This window comes from Meleagris gallopavo, chromosome 11, assembly GCF_905368555.1.
Source record: "Meleagris gallopavo chromosome 11, MGAL_WU_HG_1.1, whole genome shotgun sequence".
NCBI classification, from domain to species: Eukaryota; Metazoa; Chordata; class Aves; order Galliformes; family Phasianidae; genus Meleagris; species Meleagris gallopavo.
The window spans coordinates 20,573,706-20,591,624 of NC_139414.1; the positions used below are offsets into that span (position 1 = coordinate 20,573,706).

General features: G+C 37.9%; 1 protein-coding gene across 1 annotated transcript in view; it reads left to right on the forward strand.

The window, feature by feature from the left end:
• Positions 1-1,550: 1,550 nt before the first annotated feature.
• SI (sucrase-isomaltase) overlaps positions 1,551-17,919 on the forward strand; it is a 45,583-nt gene continuing 29,214 nt past the window's right edge. The window contains exons 1-14 of the mRNA XM_031555006.2: positions 1,551-1,697; positions 3,461-3,584; positions 4,592-4,665; positions 8,421-8,541; positions 8,635-8,744; positions 9,405-9,556; positions 11,557-11,728; positions 13,062-13,161; positions 13,836-13,948; positions 14,627-14,752; positions 15,508-15,639; positions 15,820-15,939; positions 16,557-16,670; positions 17,550-17,634. Coding sequence (XP_031410866.1) covers positions 3,461-3,584; positions 4,592-4,665; positions 8,421-8,541; positions 8,635-8,744; positions 9,405-9,556; positions 11,557-11,728; positions 13,062-13,161; positions 13,836-13,948; positions 14,627-14,752; positions 15,508-15,639; positions 15,820-15,939; positions 16,557-16,670; positions 17,550-17,634 — 1,543 coding nt within the window. The 5' untranslated portion in view covers positions 1,551-1,697. The remainder of the gene's footprint in view (positions 1,698-3,460; positions 3,585-4,591; positions 4,666-8,420; positions 8,542-8,634; positions 8,745-9,404; positions 9,557-11,556; positions 11,729-13,061; positions 13,162-13,835; positions 13,949-14,626; positions 14,753-15,507; positions 15,640-15,819; positions 15,940-16,556; positions 16,671-17,549; positions 17,635-17,919) is intronic.

Sequence of the window (17,919 nt, forward strand, 5' to 3'; positions counted from 1 at the left end):
TTGCAATATTAAGAGGGACGTTAGAATTAGATTTGAAGAGCTTGTTTGCACATGTGCAGATGTACATGATGTTGCTACAGTGGAATGGAGAGGCTAAGATACCTGAATACCAGGCTGCACATTAAAAACAGTCATTGAGAGTGGTGGCGTTCATCTGTGTAGAGGACAATGATTCCAGGAGAACCATCTTGCCTTTTAAGAACCGACTTGGGAAAAAAAGAACCATTACTTTTGTGGTCAGAGGGGTCACTTCTCTTACCTGCATTTGCCAGAGGGAGGGGAAATATTTAGGAAATAGAGTAAATTTATGTTGCAGGAGACACCCAGCACTTACGCGTTTCTAACAATATAGCAGCAGTTGGATTTATTATGTTAAGTAACCTGATACCATTAATTCATTATGATGACAAGAGTCACAGTGATTAGTCTACTACATATTCAAGCTGCTAAATCTTAACATAAATTGGGTACCTTTAAAAATTAAAGTTTTGCTTGCCAACAGGGGTAGTTAGTGAGGATGTCTCAACCTTGAGGAATAACCTTGAAAGAAGTCTCAGCCCAGCAGGAGATCACTGCTTTGCATCCTACCTCTTCAGGCAGGGGTGCTTATGTGAGGGTCTGTCTGCTGTACGGTAAAGCGATTGACTCATCTTCGCACTTAGAATTCTTATCATATTTCTCTCAACTTCTGATGCAATTTGCTATTTTCCCATAAGGAATTTCAGTAGTCACCTGCTTTATCTAGGGCTGTACCCCTCTTTGTGGTCATGGCCGTGGGCGCTGGTGCTCTACTGTCACTATGCTGTTTGGTTCAAGGAATGGTCATGCTGAGGCTTACAAAGGCTCACAAGCTTTAGCAAGTCTTAGGTCAAGTGCAGGACTTGAGGGCATCCACCACAATTTGTGAACAATTCAAATCTATCTCAGCCACCTTCACTTTATTGAAAAATAATTTCTAAGTACTCTGAACGGTATGAACCAAACTGTTTAGTTTGGTAAGTAGAGATTTAATGTCATGATTATATCTGTTGTAACAAAAAGTCAAAATTCAATTAAATATTAAGGCTGTATACTATGATTGAAGATTCTTCCCTGTAAACTCTCTTCTGTGCTAATCTTTCATCTTTCTACTGTTTTGACATTTACTGCTATGATCCCATCAAATCTGTTTATATTGATATTAGCATTAATAATTTGTTGTTCGTTACTGAATACGTTAAATGATCATAAATTTGATTATCTATTAACAATTATTTTAGTAAGTCTTTTTCCTCATTTGAGAACCTTTAATGACTTCATACAGTGATTAAAGCAGAAATGATAGACAAAGAATGTGAAGAATCAAGCGTCTACTAACAACGATATGGAAAAAGAACAGTAAAGCCATTAAATCATGCAATGTGGTCAAATTTATTGACATTTTATTGCTTCTTTTCTCTCATTTACAGAACCTGCTGAGTGATACAGAACCAAAATATTATTAATTAACCAACTATTCCTTGGCTACAATAACCACAGTAACTAATTTTAGCTCAGAAAGTTTCTGCAACCTGCCTGTAATTATGTATGTGCCTGCCATTGGTAGATTGGTTAGCAAACACTGTAATGAACTGATAACAGCAGAGAATAAAACATTGGTTTTGAGACTGAGCTTTACAACCAGGATCAGCAGATGAAGGAAGCAGAGGGGCTTTAAGGTACGTTATCCCATTTATTCCATCTGTGTTACTGCAGACCTTCCCTTTGCTGCAGAGCCCAAGTCGCACAACAAAAGTTGCATTTATGAATTATAAATTATAAATCCTTGTTTTAGAATTCTCAGTTTGTAGAGGAGACCTTGAGAATGAAAAAGCTGAAATACAATGCTGCGGATGTTTGCAGGGTGGTGGGGAGAGTTGGACGAAAAGAATTTTAATATTCCTCTTTATTCTTAATATTTAATATTTTGGTTTTCAGAAAAATGAACTTTACTTGTTAGGGCTCCTAGCTGATGAGTATTCTGACAATACTACAGGAAACCCAGAGGAGGAACTGCTGGAATATAATTTCCTCATTGTAGAAACAGGCCTTAAATATGTGCTTTTAAATATACAGTGTAGTGGTAGGTTTTAAATGTGTTACTTCCCTTAGGAGGTAACTATAATCATAAAAATAGCTACTAATTTTGATATTAATGGAGAAAATGTGAATAGCAGTACGTTATTTTAAAAAGCTTAGATAATAATCACTGTAGAATCATAGACAGGTTTGGGTTGTAAGGGATCTTAAAGCCCATCCAGTTCCAACCCCTGCCATGGGCAGGGACACCTCTTAGCAGCTCAGGCTGCCCAGGACCCCATCCAGCCTTGTCCTGAGCACACCCACAGTGCCAGGGTCTCACTGCCTTCATAATAAAGACTTATTTTTCCTAATATTTAAATAAATTTACCCACTTTTAGCTTAAAGCCATTACTCACTGCCTCATCACTGTATGGCTTTGTAAAAAGTGCCACTCCAGCTTTCTTTCAGGCTCTCTTTTAAGTACTGGAAGGCCACAATAAGGTATTCCCAGGCTGAACAAACCCAAATCTCAGCTTGTCTTCATAGGAGAGGTACTCCAGCCCTCTGAGCATCTTTGTGGCCCTCCATACATGAGGGTACATTTATCTAAGTATCAACTTTAGTGTTCTGGAGATTGCTGGTGTTTCTTTACTGTTTTTATTCTCTATTCATTCTGGTGGCTGTGGGATTTCCAGGAATAAGGATAGTGCTGGAGTAATAAATTATACTTGTAGGAAATGGTCAGTGATGAAGGAAGTGCAATAGATTAACAGTGTTATTTCACAAAATCAAATCAACCAAAAAACAAAAAGCCAAAAACTCATCCCAGAAGTTTTTCTAAAGTATTTTTCTTTTAGGTTCTCACTAAAGCACTTGAGAACGCTTTCATGTGCTAGTGCAATCCGCACACATTTCTGCATTTTCTTACTTGGACAAAAAAGAAGCTGTTTTTCTGTATTTCATGTTGTTTTATAAGTTTAAATATTCTTAACCAAATGTGAAATGCAGTTGCTGCTGCCAATGTATATTGATCTGGATGATGGAGATCAGTTTTAATTAGTTTTCCTGCTGGTGTGCAGTTCAACATTAATGGCCTTGTGTTGTTCTTTCTGGTGTTTTAGTAAAATGTAAGAAACTTCATAAATAACCTCAGGAGAAAGTTCTTATTTGCGTACTTAGAAGTGTTTTAGTGGGAACAAAACACATTTCTCAGTGGTTGACCATGAGTGTAATAACGCAGTAATCTGTGTGAATTATCTGGAATAGGAGATTTATTTTTAATCCTAGGATTAGGAGATATGGTTTAAAACCTAAATGATTTATGAAAATATAAGAACTGAGAACGAATACTGTAACTTATAGAGTTTTTCAAGCTGTTATTTTTGTTTTCCTTATGCCAATGATGTTCCTCTTGACCTAGATGGGCAAGAGGAAGTTCAGTGGCCTGGAAATTACTCTCATTGCCCTCTTCTGCCTGGTGGTGGTGGTGGCCATTGTTCTCATTGCACTTTTAGCAACAGGAGTACCTGCAGTCAAAACTACAGGTAAGTACTTCCCACTCCCAGGACCAAAGGCAAAACCCTCAATGGGGACTGCTCAGCTCTGCTTGCTGAGATGTTCACGAGTCCTATAGCACTCCTGTTGGAATTGGCTGTTGGCATCATTTAATTCAAAGAATATGAATGTTCAAGTAGGGGAGGGAAAAAGAGTGAGCGTTTCTCTGCTGTGTTTTTAAATCCAATTATTTCCTGTTAGTTTCAGTGTTGCATTTACATAATAGAGTCACAAAATGGCCTGGGTTGAAAAGGACCTCAAAGATCATCTAGTTCCAACCCCCTGCTATGTGCAGGGTCACCAACCAGCAGACCAGGCTGCCCAGAGCCACATCCAGCCTGGCCTTGAATGCCTGCAGGGATGGGGCATCCACAATCTACTTGGGTAGCCTGTTCCAGTGCTTTACCACCCTTTGTGTGAAAAACTTCCTCCTAATATCCAACCTAAACCTCCCCTATCTCACTTTGAAACCATTCCCTCTTGTCTTATCCTACCAAATCCTGTAAACAGGCATTTCCCATCCTGCTTATACTCTTAAATGAACCTTAAGGTGCATTTATCTGATGGTCTAACTCAAGCTTCTTTGGATGGAGCAGTATTTCATGGGATGGAACACTCATAAGAGCACTTGCACAGCACTATTCAGATAAAAGAAAGCCCTTTTGATTTTCATTCAACATAAATTTTTAAGGAAGCAGTACAGGCTGGGTTACAAGACTTACTGAAAACTGAATTACTGTATATCTTCACAATTAAAGTATTTTATGTCACCCATTTGTACAAAAAATCGAAAGTGAAGCTCTCCTACCTTTATCTGGAGTAGTCCTGTGCAGCTTTTCAAAGTTAAGGTAAATCACAGTAGCAATAATTTAAACTCATTTGAGTCTGTATTCAGGGTTAGAGAATCAAGGTGGTGAGAAAGTCAGCAGAACAAGTTAATGATAATCCGGATATTAATGTATTTTGGAAATAACCCATTATTTTATTTCCCTAACAGAATTTACACCAGAATGTCCGAACATATTAACAGTGGAGAGAATTGACTGCATCCCGGATCAAACAGCAACAAAGGTCTGAGAACATTGTACTAAAATCAGTTAGAAAATAGGCCTTTCCACATAAAATCCTATGTTTAATTATGGAAATGCACCTTTTCTCTAACGTATTGATGGTCCTCATAACTTTTATTTGTCTGTGAATGACTGACTACTTCGCATATAACTTCTATACAACCAATTTTAGCCCATTGTCAGAAGGCCAGACTTTTTTCTAGCCACTGGAGCACTTTACTGTTAAGGGTTGAAGACCCCTGCCAATATATTCCCCAGAACTTTGGCTTGCTGATAAGAGAGAACAAAATTAGGCAAACAAGGAGAGGTTAGAAATACAGACTTTTTAACAACTTTGTCTAAGCAATTTCTTTTTTTCTGACGGCCAACTGCAAGCATTTACAGCAAAGCATTTTAGAAATAGCACATTGAGATTCACTGCATGAGATTTTTATAATGCAGTGAATGCTGTCAGTTTCCTCTCTGAACTGATCTGAATCTCACTATCTCACCTACTCTTTCTTGAATGTTGTCTCTCATCTGAGTATGCATAGAACATTCTTGTGGTGGTTGCTATAGAAAGGTTATTTTTGTTAGTTTTCTAATCATCATTACTATTCATTTTAATAATAGATGTTTTCATTTTCTGATGGAAGATGATGGGTGCCTGGCTTTTTTTTTTCTTAGTGGGGTGCAGCTTGAGAGAAAATATAGAGAGTATATTATGATGTGTGATGCTAATGCCATTCACAAAGATATAAAAATGATTAACCAACCTTCTCTATCGCTCTGTGAATTCCCAGTCTAATTGCAGAAGTGACAGTTGTTAATGATGCTGTCATGCCATGAGTTGTATTATGATATGTAGTTCAATATAGCCTAGCGGGTTAACAGAGTAGTAGAGGCTCAACTCACAGCGTGCTTCTCTTCTCTTTGGTTCCTTACTCCAGGAGCAAGCACACCACGATAGGTGTCATGCAGATCTCTTTAGTCTTTAATTACTACCTTGGGATTAGCCACCCCACATTAAGCACTACACTTATCAGAAGTGAAGAAAATGGTTTTGCTCTGGTTGCAACTGCAAGCCGCACTGTAAATGTGCTCTTCCATTTTACCCTTTGTGATCAGGAATAATTAAAAACAATCACAATAAAGTCACCATCAAAAAAAAAAAAAAAAAGGGGGGGGGGCTATAGATGCAGGTTTGAACACTGAGATTCTTGCTCTGTAATTAGAGGTAAAATAAATGATTCCTAAATCTGCTCTTTCCTTAGTGAATTCTGGGCAGCAAATTTCAGAAGATTAGAGATAAACATCACCTTTAATCTTTGCCCTGAAGAAAGATGCTATGTGCACGCATCTCACAATCCAGAGTCCTGTTTTCTTCTGCAAGCACTTTTGTTGCCCTTCTTCAGGTTTATTCTAATATTACATCTGGCAGAGCTCTAAAACTACAGGAATTTGATAAGAAATGGATTACGTAGTGGTTTCCAATAGATGTTTTCAGAATACAAAGCAACTGGGAGCATGATACTTTGCCTGAGCTCAGGTAGCAGTTTAGTATCTCTCTTGATGTCTTTATTTGCTGAAGTGTTCTAGGTGAAGTCTGGTCTTGCAGAGGATAGGAGCACGGAAAGCAAAGAGGTATTTATTAACCAATCACAGGCTTGCCAGAGATAAAAACCCTGAGAGAGAGCAGCTTTTATTAACTAGTCACTGCCACGGAAAGTTGTTTGGTTTTATAAGATGAGAAGAATACACTAGTAAAAACTAACCTACCATGAGCAGAGCTAGTGCTGTCAAGCTCTGTAGGTTGAGGGGAGACTTTATTGTTTGTTGTTTGGTTTGTTGTTATTGTTTTTGAAAATATCTTGGTAAAAGTTTGTTTTGATGCTAAGAAAAGAAACATTGCAGTTTGACACATAGACAAGCAATTCTTTCAGTCCTTGGTGCCGAGTTCAGCGTTCAGAAGCGATTTCATTTTGTTTCCCATCAAGCACTGTTTTCTTATTTTCACTATTATTTCTAATGAAGCTTTGACACTCTCTTTGATTTTGTTGTGTGTTGGTATCTAGTACGTTAGTTTAATAGATCAGAGGCTGTGATCACCTCCTATCTTTATTTACACTAAATGATAGCTTCAGTAACAGCCTTGACAATACCTTTGAATGAACTCTGTTCTTTTTGGTGTCAAACATAACCGATCTTGCACTCATGCACTTACTTCCTCATGCAGCAAGCTCCACGTGCCATAAAAGTACTGATCTACAGTTTACAAATCCACTAGAATAAAACCTATCCTGAAGATTGTCACTGCCCTGTAAAGTAATTAGTGAAAATATTCAACAAGCATAGATGAGAAGTAGTTGGGAAAAAGACAAGCATGTTTATGAAGTTGAGAAAGGAGATGCTTGAAGTATTAGGTGTTAGGATAAACTGTTGTTCAAGCTATGGGATAGTCACTGGTCTGGGAAGGGATAAGAAGATTGAGGTCATAATGTATCATTGATATGTAGTCTAGTTGCTGTGCTTGGCCCAAACACTGTAGAATAATGCATGAAATTATCTTGAGCCAATAGCTCTGTGCTCTCCTTTGACACACTATTTCTGGGCTAGAGCTTTCTCTGTTCAGAGAATGAGGCAAGTAATTGACCTGAACTTTCTAGGTTGGGCTCTATAACTCACACCAGTAGCAGTGGATTTTGGCCTATCTTCATCTATACCTATGGAGAGTTTTAAATAAATATTGAACAAACAGCAAAAATATTTGAGCATGAAGAGCTTCTGCTAGTGTGCAGGTTGGAGGAGGATCTTGAAGATCTGCGTGTTGGATTTGGATGCCCAAGATCACTGAGACTTTTGCCCTCAGTGGTGCTTCTTGTATCACTACTGCCCTTTGCTTCCAAGTAATTAGTTTGGTTTTTAACATGGGAAAATGTGTGGACATTTACAGTGATGTGTTACGTAAGTGTAATCTTCAAACATAGAACTTGTGCAGACAATCTGTGAATAAGTTAATTTCTAACAGTAAAGCAAACATATTCCTGTTTATTGGAGTATTGAGATGTAGATTAAAGGTTGATGCCTCTATACTGAGTTATATGCTTTAAACAGTGGGTTTAATTGCTTGGGTGGTTTATGTTTGTTTTTGTCGAAAAAAGCCGTCATCAATCAATCTGAATCTAAGGTTCTGCAGAAGCAATCTTAACATTTCTGATACTAGGAAATGACATTGAAATGTAGTTCTCATACATAATGATAAATGATGCATATGTGATGTTTTCCAGCCAGATGTTTACTAGATGTTAAGCCAACCATAAATGTTATCCAGTCCCCAGTGTGTGAGCATTGGTTAGTCTCTAATGTATTTGTCACAGCTCAAAAGTTTCCTTAATTTTTTAAGGGTTCATTCATCCTGTGAATCTTCAGGTTTTAAGAAAAATTCATTGTCTATTTGTCTACTCTGAATCAAGAAAGAAAAAAACAACCCACCTTGTTGTTTATATTAGAATTGACTAAATAGATTTTCAGTGAAAGAGTTTATCTGATAGCAACTGTTACTACGTTTTCTGGTGTTTGGGGTAAAAAATACTTCACAGGCATTTCAATTGTTGCAGTGTAAAATGTTTATTGTGTAAAATCATAGAATCACAAGGTTGGAAAGGACCTACAAGATCATCTAGTCCATGCTCCCATTACTATTGCTATCACAAGCCACTAAATCATATCTCGTAGCTCCAAAATAATTGATGTGAGTTCCTCCTGTCCTTTAATCAGAGTGTCTGTGACTTGCGTGGCTGCTGCTGGAGTCCCCAGAGTGATACCAGTGTACCCTGGTGCTTTTTCTCTAAAAACCATGGGTACAAAGTGGATGGGTCAACAAGATCAACTCAAACAGGTAAGCTGGGAGCTGAAGAACCTGGTTTTTAATGCACATCTGGATGTCAGATTTGAAACAGTAATGTTTCCATTTGTGTGGTGTTTTCTTTAGGATTTGAGGCCACGTTAACAAGGCTCTCATCACCTTCTCTCTTTGGAAAAGATATCAACACTGTCCTCCTCACAGGAGAGTATCAGACAGCAAATCGCTTCCGGTTCAAGGTTAATCTTTTTTATCTGTTGTTTTAAGGTTTATGTTCTGTACATGGTTTTAGGCAGGCCATTTCTGTGCAGTGAGTTTGGGAGGGCTCCATTAATCCTTCAGCTGCACCATCGTGCCTCCCACTGAAAAGTTATCAGCTTTTCTTTTCTTTGTCTCTGTGTGTATGAAGGTTTAGCACAGTGGGATTTCCTCATGGAGACATTTTTGAGACCTTTTAAAAACTCATTTTTTACAGTATCTACTTCTTTTCCTCATTATAGGAAAAGATTCTGGGCCAAATGTTTTATTTATTTCCTCTTCATTTATGGTCTGACCATATCTCTTAATCAATCTATCAGACATATTTAGCTATTCTGAAGCTTTATGGAAAGTTCAGCAGTCTGCATAGTGACTGTGGGGGTATTGATGGATTCTGGGGTTGAGCAGGGCTTCTTCAGTTGGAAGCTAGCCTCCTGTGGTGGGTTTCTCTGGAAACCAGGGAAAAACGAGGTCAGATATAAGTAGGGAAATAGTTGAAAATGAATGGTGAAAATGGAAAGAGAATGATAATGGAAATGGAAGGAAGAGACTGTGTTAGGGACAGGAAGATGCTACATCAGATCTATGTGTTAATGCTGGAAAATTTTGCAGTGTTTTCAAATGTTTTTAAATCTGTGCAGATTACTGATCCTACAACACAAAGATTTGAAGTCCCCCATGAGCATGTGGGCTCCTTCAGTGGACCTGCAGCCTCCAATTTAAACTACAGAGTGGAAGTGAGTTCAAATCCTTTTGGTATTGTGGTGACCAGAGTGAGCAACGGGAATGTGCTGTAAGTAACACTGGTGTTTCTCTTTTTTTTTTTTTTTTTTTTTTTTTTCTGATGAACACTGATGTTGCTGGTTTTCTCTGAAGACCTGTGTTGCCTCACAAAAAGATTTGTTGCCATGTGAATAAGGTATGCCTAAGATGCAACGTGTGAGGCACATTCTTGGGTATGTTACCTACTTCTGATCTTTTGACTGATGGATGTTCTTCAAGGACTTCTCGTGAGGCCTTTTGAAATGCTGCAGTAAGAACAGATGTTGTAAAGGCTTTAGATTTGGCTAGCCCTTCTCTTTCCTTCAGTACTAGCAAAGTCTTTATAGCCACTTTATTCAAGGAGAATTTGTTATCCGAAGAGCTTCTGAGTGCTTCAAATCACAAATACTCTTCATTCCATCTTTTATCTTAGCTGTTACAATCATGCCTTTGCTCTGAATCACCAAACACAGATTGCTCTTTAGACCTATGATAGAATAGTAGTTGTTGCCAGCCACTGATAAGCTGGTCATGTAAAGCTGTAAAATATTTGAAGTACTGTATATTGAATGCTTTCATCCCATTTTTTCCCTAAAAGTAAAGAAAGAAACATAGATCTGGACTAGTTCCATATTGTTGAGAGCCATTAAAAGGGAGGAAGTGTCAGGATGAACATACTTATTAAATCAAAGAACGATTACCTGTCAGAGTTCTAGGAGAGTTGTATTATCAATGCTTCAAGATTAATTAAATAGCTATTATTTTCATGTTGTTGTTAGCGTTGTTTTCTTACTTAGAATCCCCTGTAATGATTGATTTGCAATTACAGAGAACGCAAAAGATGGACTTATTATTTGGTAGTCCATGACTGATTAAGGTGTATGAAGGCAAGAATAAACAATCTAGTTCAATAGATCCATACTGAAGCAGTGCTCTGAAAGACTGAGAGATAGCTGTATCAATCTCTTTCATATGAATATAATGACTGTTAAACAGCACAATCTCCCACAAAAATACGATCTTTGAAAGTTTGTGATTAAAGCTATATAAAGTGAGTAGATCAATGGATATTATTTTGAAACTGTGTACGATGTTAAAACATATTGGTGTGGTTTTCTATCTCAAAGTAAGTCATTTTCTCTGCTTTTGGTGAAAGACTGAGTTTCTGCTGAACCATGTAAGCTCTTGTTTTAATAAAGCTGAAAGTAACCTTCAAATCTCGGGATCAGCTTCATTCCAATTGCTTTGTGATTTAAATCTGGTTTAACTCATAATTACTTTCTCGTTGTGATTGTTTCATTTGAAAAAACAATGACTGATGGAAAGTAAAGCTACTTGTGGGTGGGGCCAATTTTCATGCATTTGCTGTGCGGAAATGTTGAAAGTCTCAGCAATAAAAGAGGAAAATGAATATGATTAAGATCAATATTAATGAACTTAAGAATTTTGACTGATTAAAAGACCGCTGTCTAGCAGTAGGAATTGCCCTGCTGCTCACTCTCTCTGCCTCAGCACTATTCAGATTTCCTCCCAATTGCCTGAGTCGTAGAGTCCCACGTGAGCAAATAAGGAATGGACTTAGCTTTAGATTCAGTCTCTAAATCTCCCCTAATCCTCGCTTAGGAGATGCACGGTTTATAATGAAAGAGATTGGTGAAATGTACAAAATAAAATTAAGAGAGTAAACTGCAATAATGAAGTGGATTTTTACTGTATGGATTCACTATTCAATGCCACAGATGCTTAGGTGGGAAGCTTTGCCCGAAGAGGTGATTGTGAATGTAATCCTGAAAGCAGAGGCCATTTATGTGCAAAGTTTCTATAGCACTGAGAGGTATTGCCTGTCTCCTAATCCATTGAAGGGCCTCTCTATCTACTGCAGCTGAACACCATCCTCCTCTGCATCCTTCCGCTCAGTTTTCTGGATGGAGACCTGACCCTGCTATCCAGCTTAGCTAAAAGGAGTAGAAACAATCACTGCAACAATTTCTGGTGTAATCCTTTTTTCTTTCCTCCTTATTTTTTTTTCAGTTTTGATACTACCATAGGACCACTGCAGTATGCTGACCAGTTTTTACAGCTATCAATCAAACTACCTAGCAGCAACATTTACGGCGTGGGAGAACATGTGCATAAGCAGTACCGACATGATCTCAACTGGAAAACCTGGCCCCTATTCACCAGGGATGTCGGTCCCTCTGAAGTAAGGACCTATTTCTTTTGTATTTTATTATTTGTAGGTGAATTCTGGAATCCAAACCTATTATGTAGTAGCACATTAATAGCATCCACTACTTGAGATTCTACTTGGGTAATGATAGAACAAGGGGGAATGGTTCTAAGCTCAAAAAGGGAAGGTTTAGGTTGGATGTCAGGAGGAAGTTCTTCACAGAGAGAGTAGTGAGGTGCTGGAAGGCTGCCCAGAGAGGTTGTGGATGCCATCCCTGGAGGAGTCAAAGCCAGGTTGGATGGGGCCATGAGCAACCTGGCCTAGAACCAGATCTAGAGATTGGTGTCTCTGCCTGTGGTGGGGAGGTTGGAACTTGGTGATTGTTGGGGTCCCTTTCGACCCAAGCCATTATATGATTTTATGATACACCAAGCTCTTCCACAAAAACTTGCTAGGCACCACATGATATTACTAAAAGCTAGGTGGTAATGGTGAAAGGTTTCTGAGGGATAGCTTTTAGAAACATTTTAATTTTCCTGTTTATGTAAAGTTCAAAATGAGTTGCTAAGCATTAGCATGTGAGTCTTCAGCCTCAGCTGATAAACAATAAGTAACAGTATGTCCTAATGACCAGCACTTATGACATAGGCACGTTCAGCTAATGGCCTTGTTGTTTGGCAGATCTTGACAAAGTTCTCTTTAACAGCTGTTTCTTTAAGAGATAAAACATGTCCGTCAGCAATTATTTGCATCCATACTCTTTTTCCAGGATGATTTCCAGGACACCCATCTTTTCTGACAATACCAAAAAAGTAACTTTACATTTGCACGGAGGATTCTGTAGGATTTGTTCCAAGTTCTCCTTAACACTGGTGCACATAGGCACACGGTGTTGGTCTTTCAGTTCCTCCTCGCAGTGATTTGCTGACGGCATTATAATTTATAAGCATGCATGGATAAAAATCAAGTGAGGTGCTGATTCAAAAAACTGTAGGCATTTTTTTGCTTTTTGCTTCTTCCAATTTGACCATTCTCCGGTGGTATCTGGGGAATGTAGACAATCAAATGTCTACGTTTAAACGTTTAAAACCCTACTTGTCTAGTACAGAATCAACATTTAAGCCATCATGATTATTGTGGAGAAATTAAACAGTACAGTGCACGAGTAAAGGGATGTTTTTTAATGTGTTTTTTTTTTTAAGTTACAGTTGCTCCTTATGTAGTTTGTTTATAACTAGCTAATGAGCCTCTGTTTGTCAGTGTTACTTCAGTCCAAGAAAGCAACTATCCATATGACTGAAATATCCCCCAAACACATAGTGTTAGCAGATTTTTAAAAGCTTTTTCTTTTTTTTCCCTCTTGAAGCAAATGCACAACCTATATGGAGTTCAGACTTTCTTCATGTGTTTGGAAGACAGCAGTGGAGCCTCTTTTGGTGTTTTCCTAATGAATAGCAATGCCATGGGTAAGAAAACTTTCTCTGTAGCTCCAGTTATTGCAGCTAAATACTTTTTAAAAATGATCTGTGGAATTGAGATAAAAACTGGGGTAATGTAAATGTCCATTTTTAAATACTACTGCATATAAAGTCTTAACATTACCTTCAGTTATCTGATGGCAGTCTTTGTAACCACTTAGTAACATTCAGCATATGCAATGTAAGCCGTGAGTGGCTCAGAATTAACATGCAGGTTGTGTAAGAAACCTTTTGGAAGCCCTGTGCAGCTCTGTGCAGATGTGTAGGACAGCAGTCAAAGTGCAAATTTGTAATGAGCATCACTTGAAAGTAAGTGCCCTTTGTTCTCTAGATGTAACCCTACCTATACATGTGCTCATTTCTCTTGAGTCTGGAAAGTTGCACTGAAAATTTGAAGAGGAAAGGTTATGTCACTGGATTCGTTATGATTCTCTTGTCTTTGTTGGATGTAAAGAATTGCAAATATGGACGTTTAAAAGAATCATGTCGATACATTACTCATTCATTGCAAATTCAAATAACGGTTGTGAGTTCCTTGGATATATCTGATTTGTGTGGGTGCTTTTTTCTTAAAATTTTCTACTTTTCAATATCAGTATGACCAAGTTACTATAGTTTTAGCTGATATTCAGAATTGGTCTTGTGTATGCTTTGTCTGGCAGAGTTTGCGGTGCAGCCTGCTCCAGCAGTGACCTACAGAACCATTGGCGGCATCCTTGATTTCTATATCCTCTTGGGGAACACTCCAGAGCAAGTAGTGCAAGAGTATTTGCAGGTACGTTTATTTAAAGAAACTACATGTTTAGCAGATCCTTAAAAGCACTTGTTTTCTTCCTTTTTTAAATGTCTTTTCCTTCTTTTTGTGGCAGTATGTCTTTGCTGTGCTATCTAGCGTGAGCTGCTACATATTTATCTAAGAACAATTGTTAGCACGTCACCAATGTAATGGCTAGCTGGAATTAAATTGGGGTGTAGATGTTTTTATCTGGCCTGCTATAGGCAGCAGCAGATAGAGCCCTAGTTTTGCTGAAGATGCACATGCGGAGAGGATGCAACAGTTCTCAGTCTGTACACCCTGACTGAGTTCTCAGACTGTACATCCTGACACGAGCTAGAGGTGATCTAGGTGGAATGACCTTTTGCTTCCTTGCTCTGGATATACGGACAAATTATTATTTATATGGCAATGTTATAGAATATATTATATATATGCCCATAAATATTGTATGTTCATATGGTAATATTATAGTAAGCATTATTACTGATATGTCATGATCTTCCAGTTGTAAGCTGTCACAGATATTGTTTGTACTTCTTTTATTTACTATTTATTTATTTTGTTATTTTTACTCGTCTGATCAGCTTTCAGTGATACCTTGAAGGAAAGAACGGGTGCTGAGGTAACATACGCAGCACATTAGTACCACTAATGATTTCTGCTCTCAACATGCAGTTTGTGGGACTCCCAATGCTGCCTTCCTACTGGAGTTTGGGCTTCCAGCTCAGCCGCTGGAATTACGGCTCCCTGGATGAGGTGAAGGCTGTCGTGGACAGGAACCGTCTGATTGGACTCCCTTATGTAAGTTCAGGTTTTCAGGAGGGCAGCAACCCCGTTAAGGCAGAGTACTGCGGGAGAAACCACCCAAATATCATGACTGTGATGCTACAAACATCACTCATTTCACATCACTTCAAATTAGAGAATTTCTAATAAATTGTTATGTATAGCCTTCTGGTGTTAGAAGATTTTGCATCTTTTAATGCAGTGCCGTTATCAGAATGGGGCGCCAGGGGAGGCTTAATTACAACAAGTTTCACTTACCTAATTTATTGTAATAATTTCTCAGTTATACTTTCTAGCTATATTGATTTATTTTCTAGTGTTATCTAGTCCACTGAAATATTTTTTCAGTGTCTTGTGGACAATTACAGAACCATAGATTATTCTTAATTGATAAGCAAAGGTAAATTACACATAATTTTTAAATAGACTTCAGATGGCTTTAGAGGAATGGCTTAAAAAGCATGAATACACCCTGATTTTATGCTGAGAGTTGAGGAAGGAATGTTCGTATTTAAACAGGCATTCTTAGAAGTTGGGCAACTACAAAGAAACTGACGTATGCTCAGGGTCTAATAAAAAGAATGCCAATGCACACATTCATTTGGATTCTGCTAATGTGAAATGTTCCTTTTAGGTACGAAAGATGTTTCAGTATAATTAATTTAGATAGTAAGGACAAACAGGAATTGTCATAAGAAACTGCATTTGAAAAAATACAAAATCTTTACGTATGCCTTCTCATGTTTAAGCTGAAATCTCCTGTCTTTCAGGATGCTCAGATCACTGACATTGATTACATGGAGGAAAAGAAAGATTTTACATATGACAAAGTGCTGTTTAGTGATCTTCCTAATTTTGCAACTTATATGCATAACAATGGACAAAAATATATTATCATATTGGTAAGTAATTCTTTTTGCCTTGTAAATACTATCATTATAACTTTTCATAATTATCTTATGCATTTTTAAATATAATTATTACGCTGACTCCCTAACATTCCAGTGGTCTGTAAAAACTGATGGGGTGTTTCCTGGTTTCTAACTATTCTTTTTCTTTTTTTCCCCTTAACTTTTTTTTAGGATCCTGCTATTAGCACACAAGATCTACTTGATAATAGTCAATATGGCAGCTACGTGAGGGGGGAGAATAGGAAAGTCTGGGTCAATGAATCAGATGGAGTAACAACATTAGTTGGAGAGGTAAACACATTTCTATGAAGCTTAAATGTGGTTGGTTTGGTTCAATTTATTTGGGGGGCTCATTTTAAACTCTCATTTTCTAAGTCGCTTCTTCCAGTACTAGCCAGTGAGAACTAAGATTATAAGGTCTCATTTAGCATGTGATACATTTCAATCTTTGATGTGGTTTTTTTGAATTTTTTACACTGCACGTTTCTATTTTTGATAAAATCCTGTTTGATCTTCACGTAAGTTTTATGGAAAAGTAAATGTAGATGTTTCATATGGTAGATGAGAAAGAATACCTTCATTCCTTCTTACCCACAGAAAGCTGATGCAAGAAAAATGACATCATACTATGCCACCATTGCTTTTGATGATTCACATTTATCAGAAGATTTAAGAATTTTTTAACAAAATCATGAACTTCAGTGAAAGTAAATCTGGGATCTGGAGGTGGTGACTGACAGTAGTGTCAGCATGGGCCAGTAGCACAACTTGGTAGTCAAGAGGGCAATAGGTTTGATTCAAATTTTTATTTTGGGGAAAAAAACACCAGTGGAACTCGTATGATACATCCTCATCTTATTCCAGCGCAATTAGTAGTATATTCTATTATTTCCCTTTGAATGCTCTAGGTATGGCCGGGGGAAGCCGTGTTCCCAGACTTCACCAACCCAGAGTGCACCAGCTGGTGGGTGGAAGAATGCAGACTGTTTTATAACATAGTGCCATACGATGGGATCTGGATTGTAAGTGATTTAGGAAAAAAAATTGACAAGGATAGATGTTTATTAAATTCAATTAACATTGCATTTGAAAGGGATGTTTCCTATTATTAGTAACTTGAAATCAGTGCATGATGTGCATGTCTTTTGCTGTTGGATTTACAATTCAAATTTGGATTTCAATTTTAAATTTGAATTGGAATCACTTATTGTGGCATTTAAATGCTCAATGTGCTGTTTGCTGCATGATCAGTGTGGTCTGCAATGCTTCAGTGGATGAACCATTGATAAAGACAAATGTTTTCACACTCCTGGACTCTGAACAGCAGTATTTAGAAATCTGCATACGCAGACAGAAAAAGTGTCTTAAACAAGTCCCAAACACAGGATGTAATGCATCACATCTATAAATCTATGCTTTAGGTAGCTCATTTATTTTCAAGGTAGCACATTGGCAATCATTGTCCCAGATTAGGATCTGGAAAAATCAGACTTGGCAGAAGCCAGAGCACATCTTGCTAGTTCCACATTTCGCTCCAAACACAAGCTCTCTACTCAAGGTGTTCTGTTGAGAACGTGGAGCCAACCATGGGTAAGGATAGCATATATATATATATATATAAGCACCTCCTGCATCTTCAGTCTCTGAAGAGATAAAGTGTAACTCTTAACATGATGCTCACCTGCATACTGAAGTCTGCCCAAAATAGAGGCATGTATTAATACTGGAATGGACCAGGTCTGTGTTCAAGTGCTGTCATTCACACCTAAAAGTATGATGCTAGCACTAAGTAAATACTCCTTAAAGGGTAGTAGAATACAACGTGAGATTTTGTTAGGAATGTGTACTTGAGGAAACTTTATTATAATCTACATCTCACTGTTTGTATCTTGCCTTTTCAGGATATGAACGAAGTGTCCAACTTTGTTCAAGGTTCAAATAAAGGCTGTGAGCAGAATGACTTAAACTATCCTCCATTCACTCCCAGTAAGTCCACCTCCTTTAACCATAGAATGGGTTATCAGAAAGCACATTAATTATTGTACCATTGTCTACAAGGATGTAAGTTGAATTTCCTGTTGTTCTCAAGGATGAGATTTGAATATTAAGTACTGACTTTAAGAAACCTTTGCCATCATATTGTCCAAAAATGATTCAGGAGTTAGGCTATAGGTGTACAGTGCTTCCTTGCATGGGTAAACAGTTGCTTGCAGAAGAAATCCAACTGGCCTGCAGTTGAAATGCAGTCGCTTACAGCCAGTACTTAGTGTT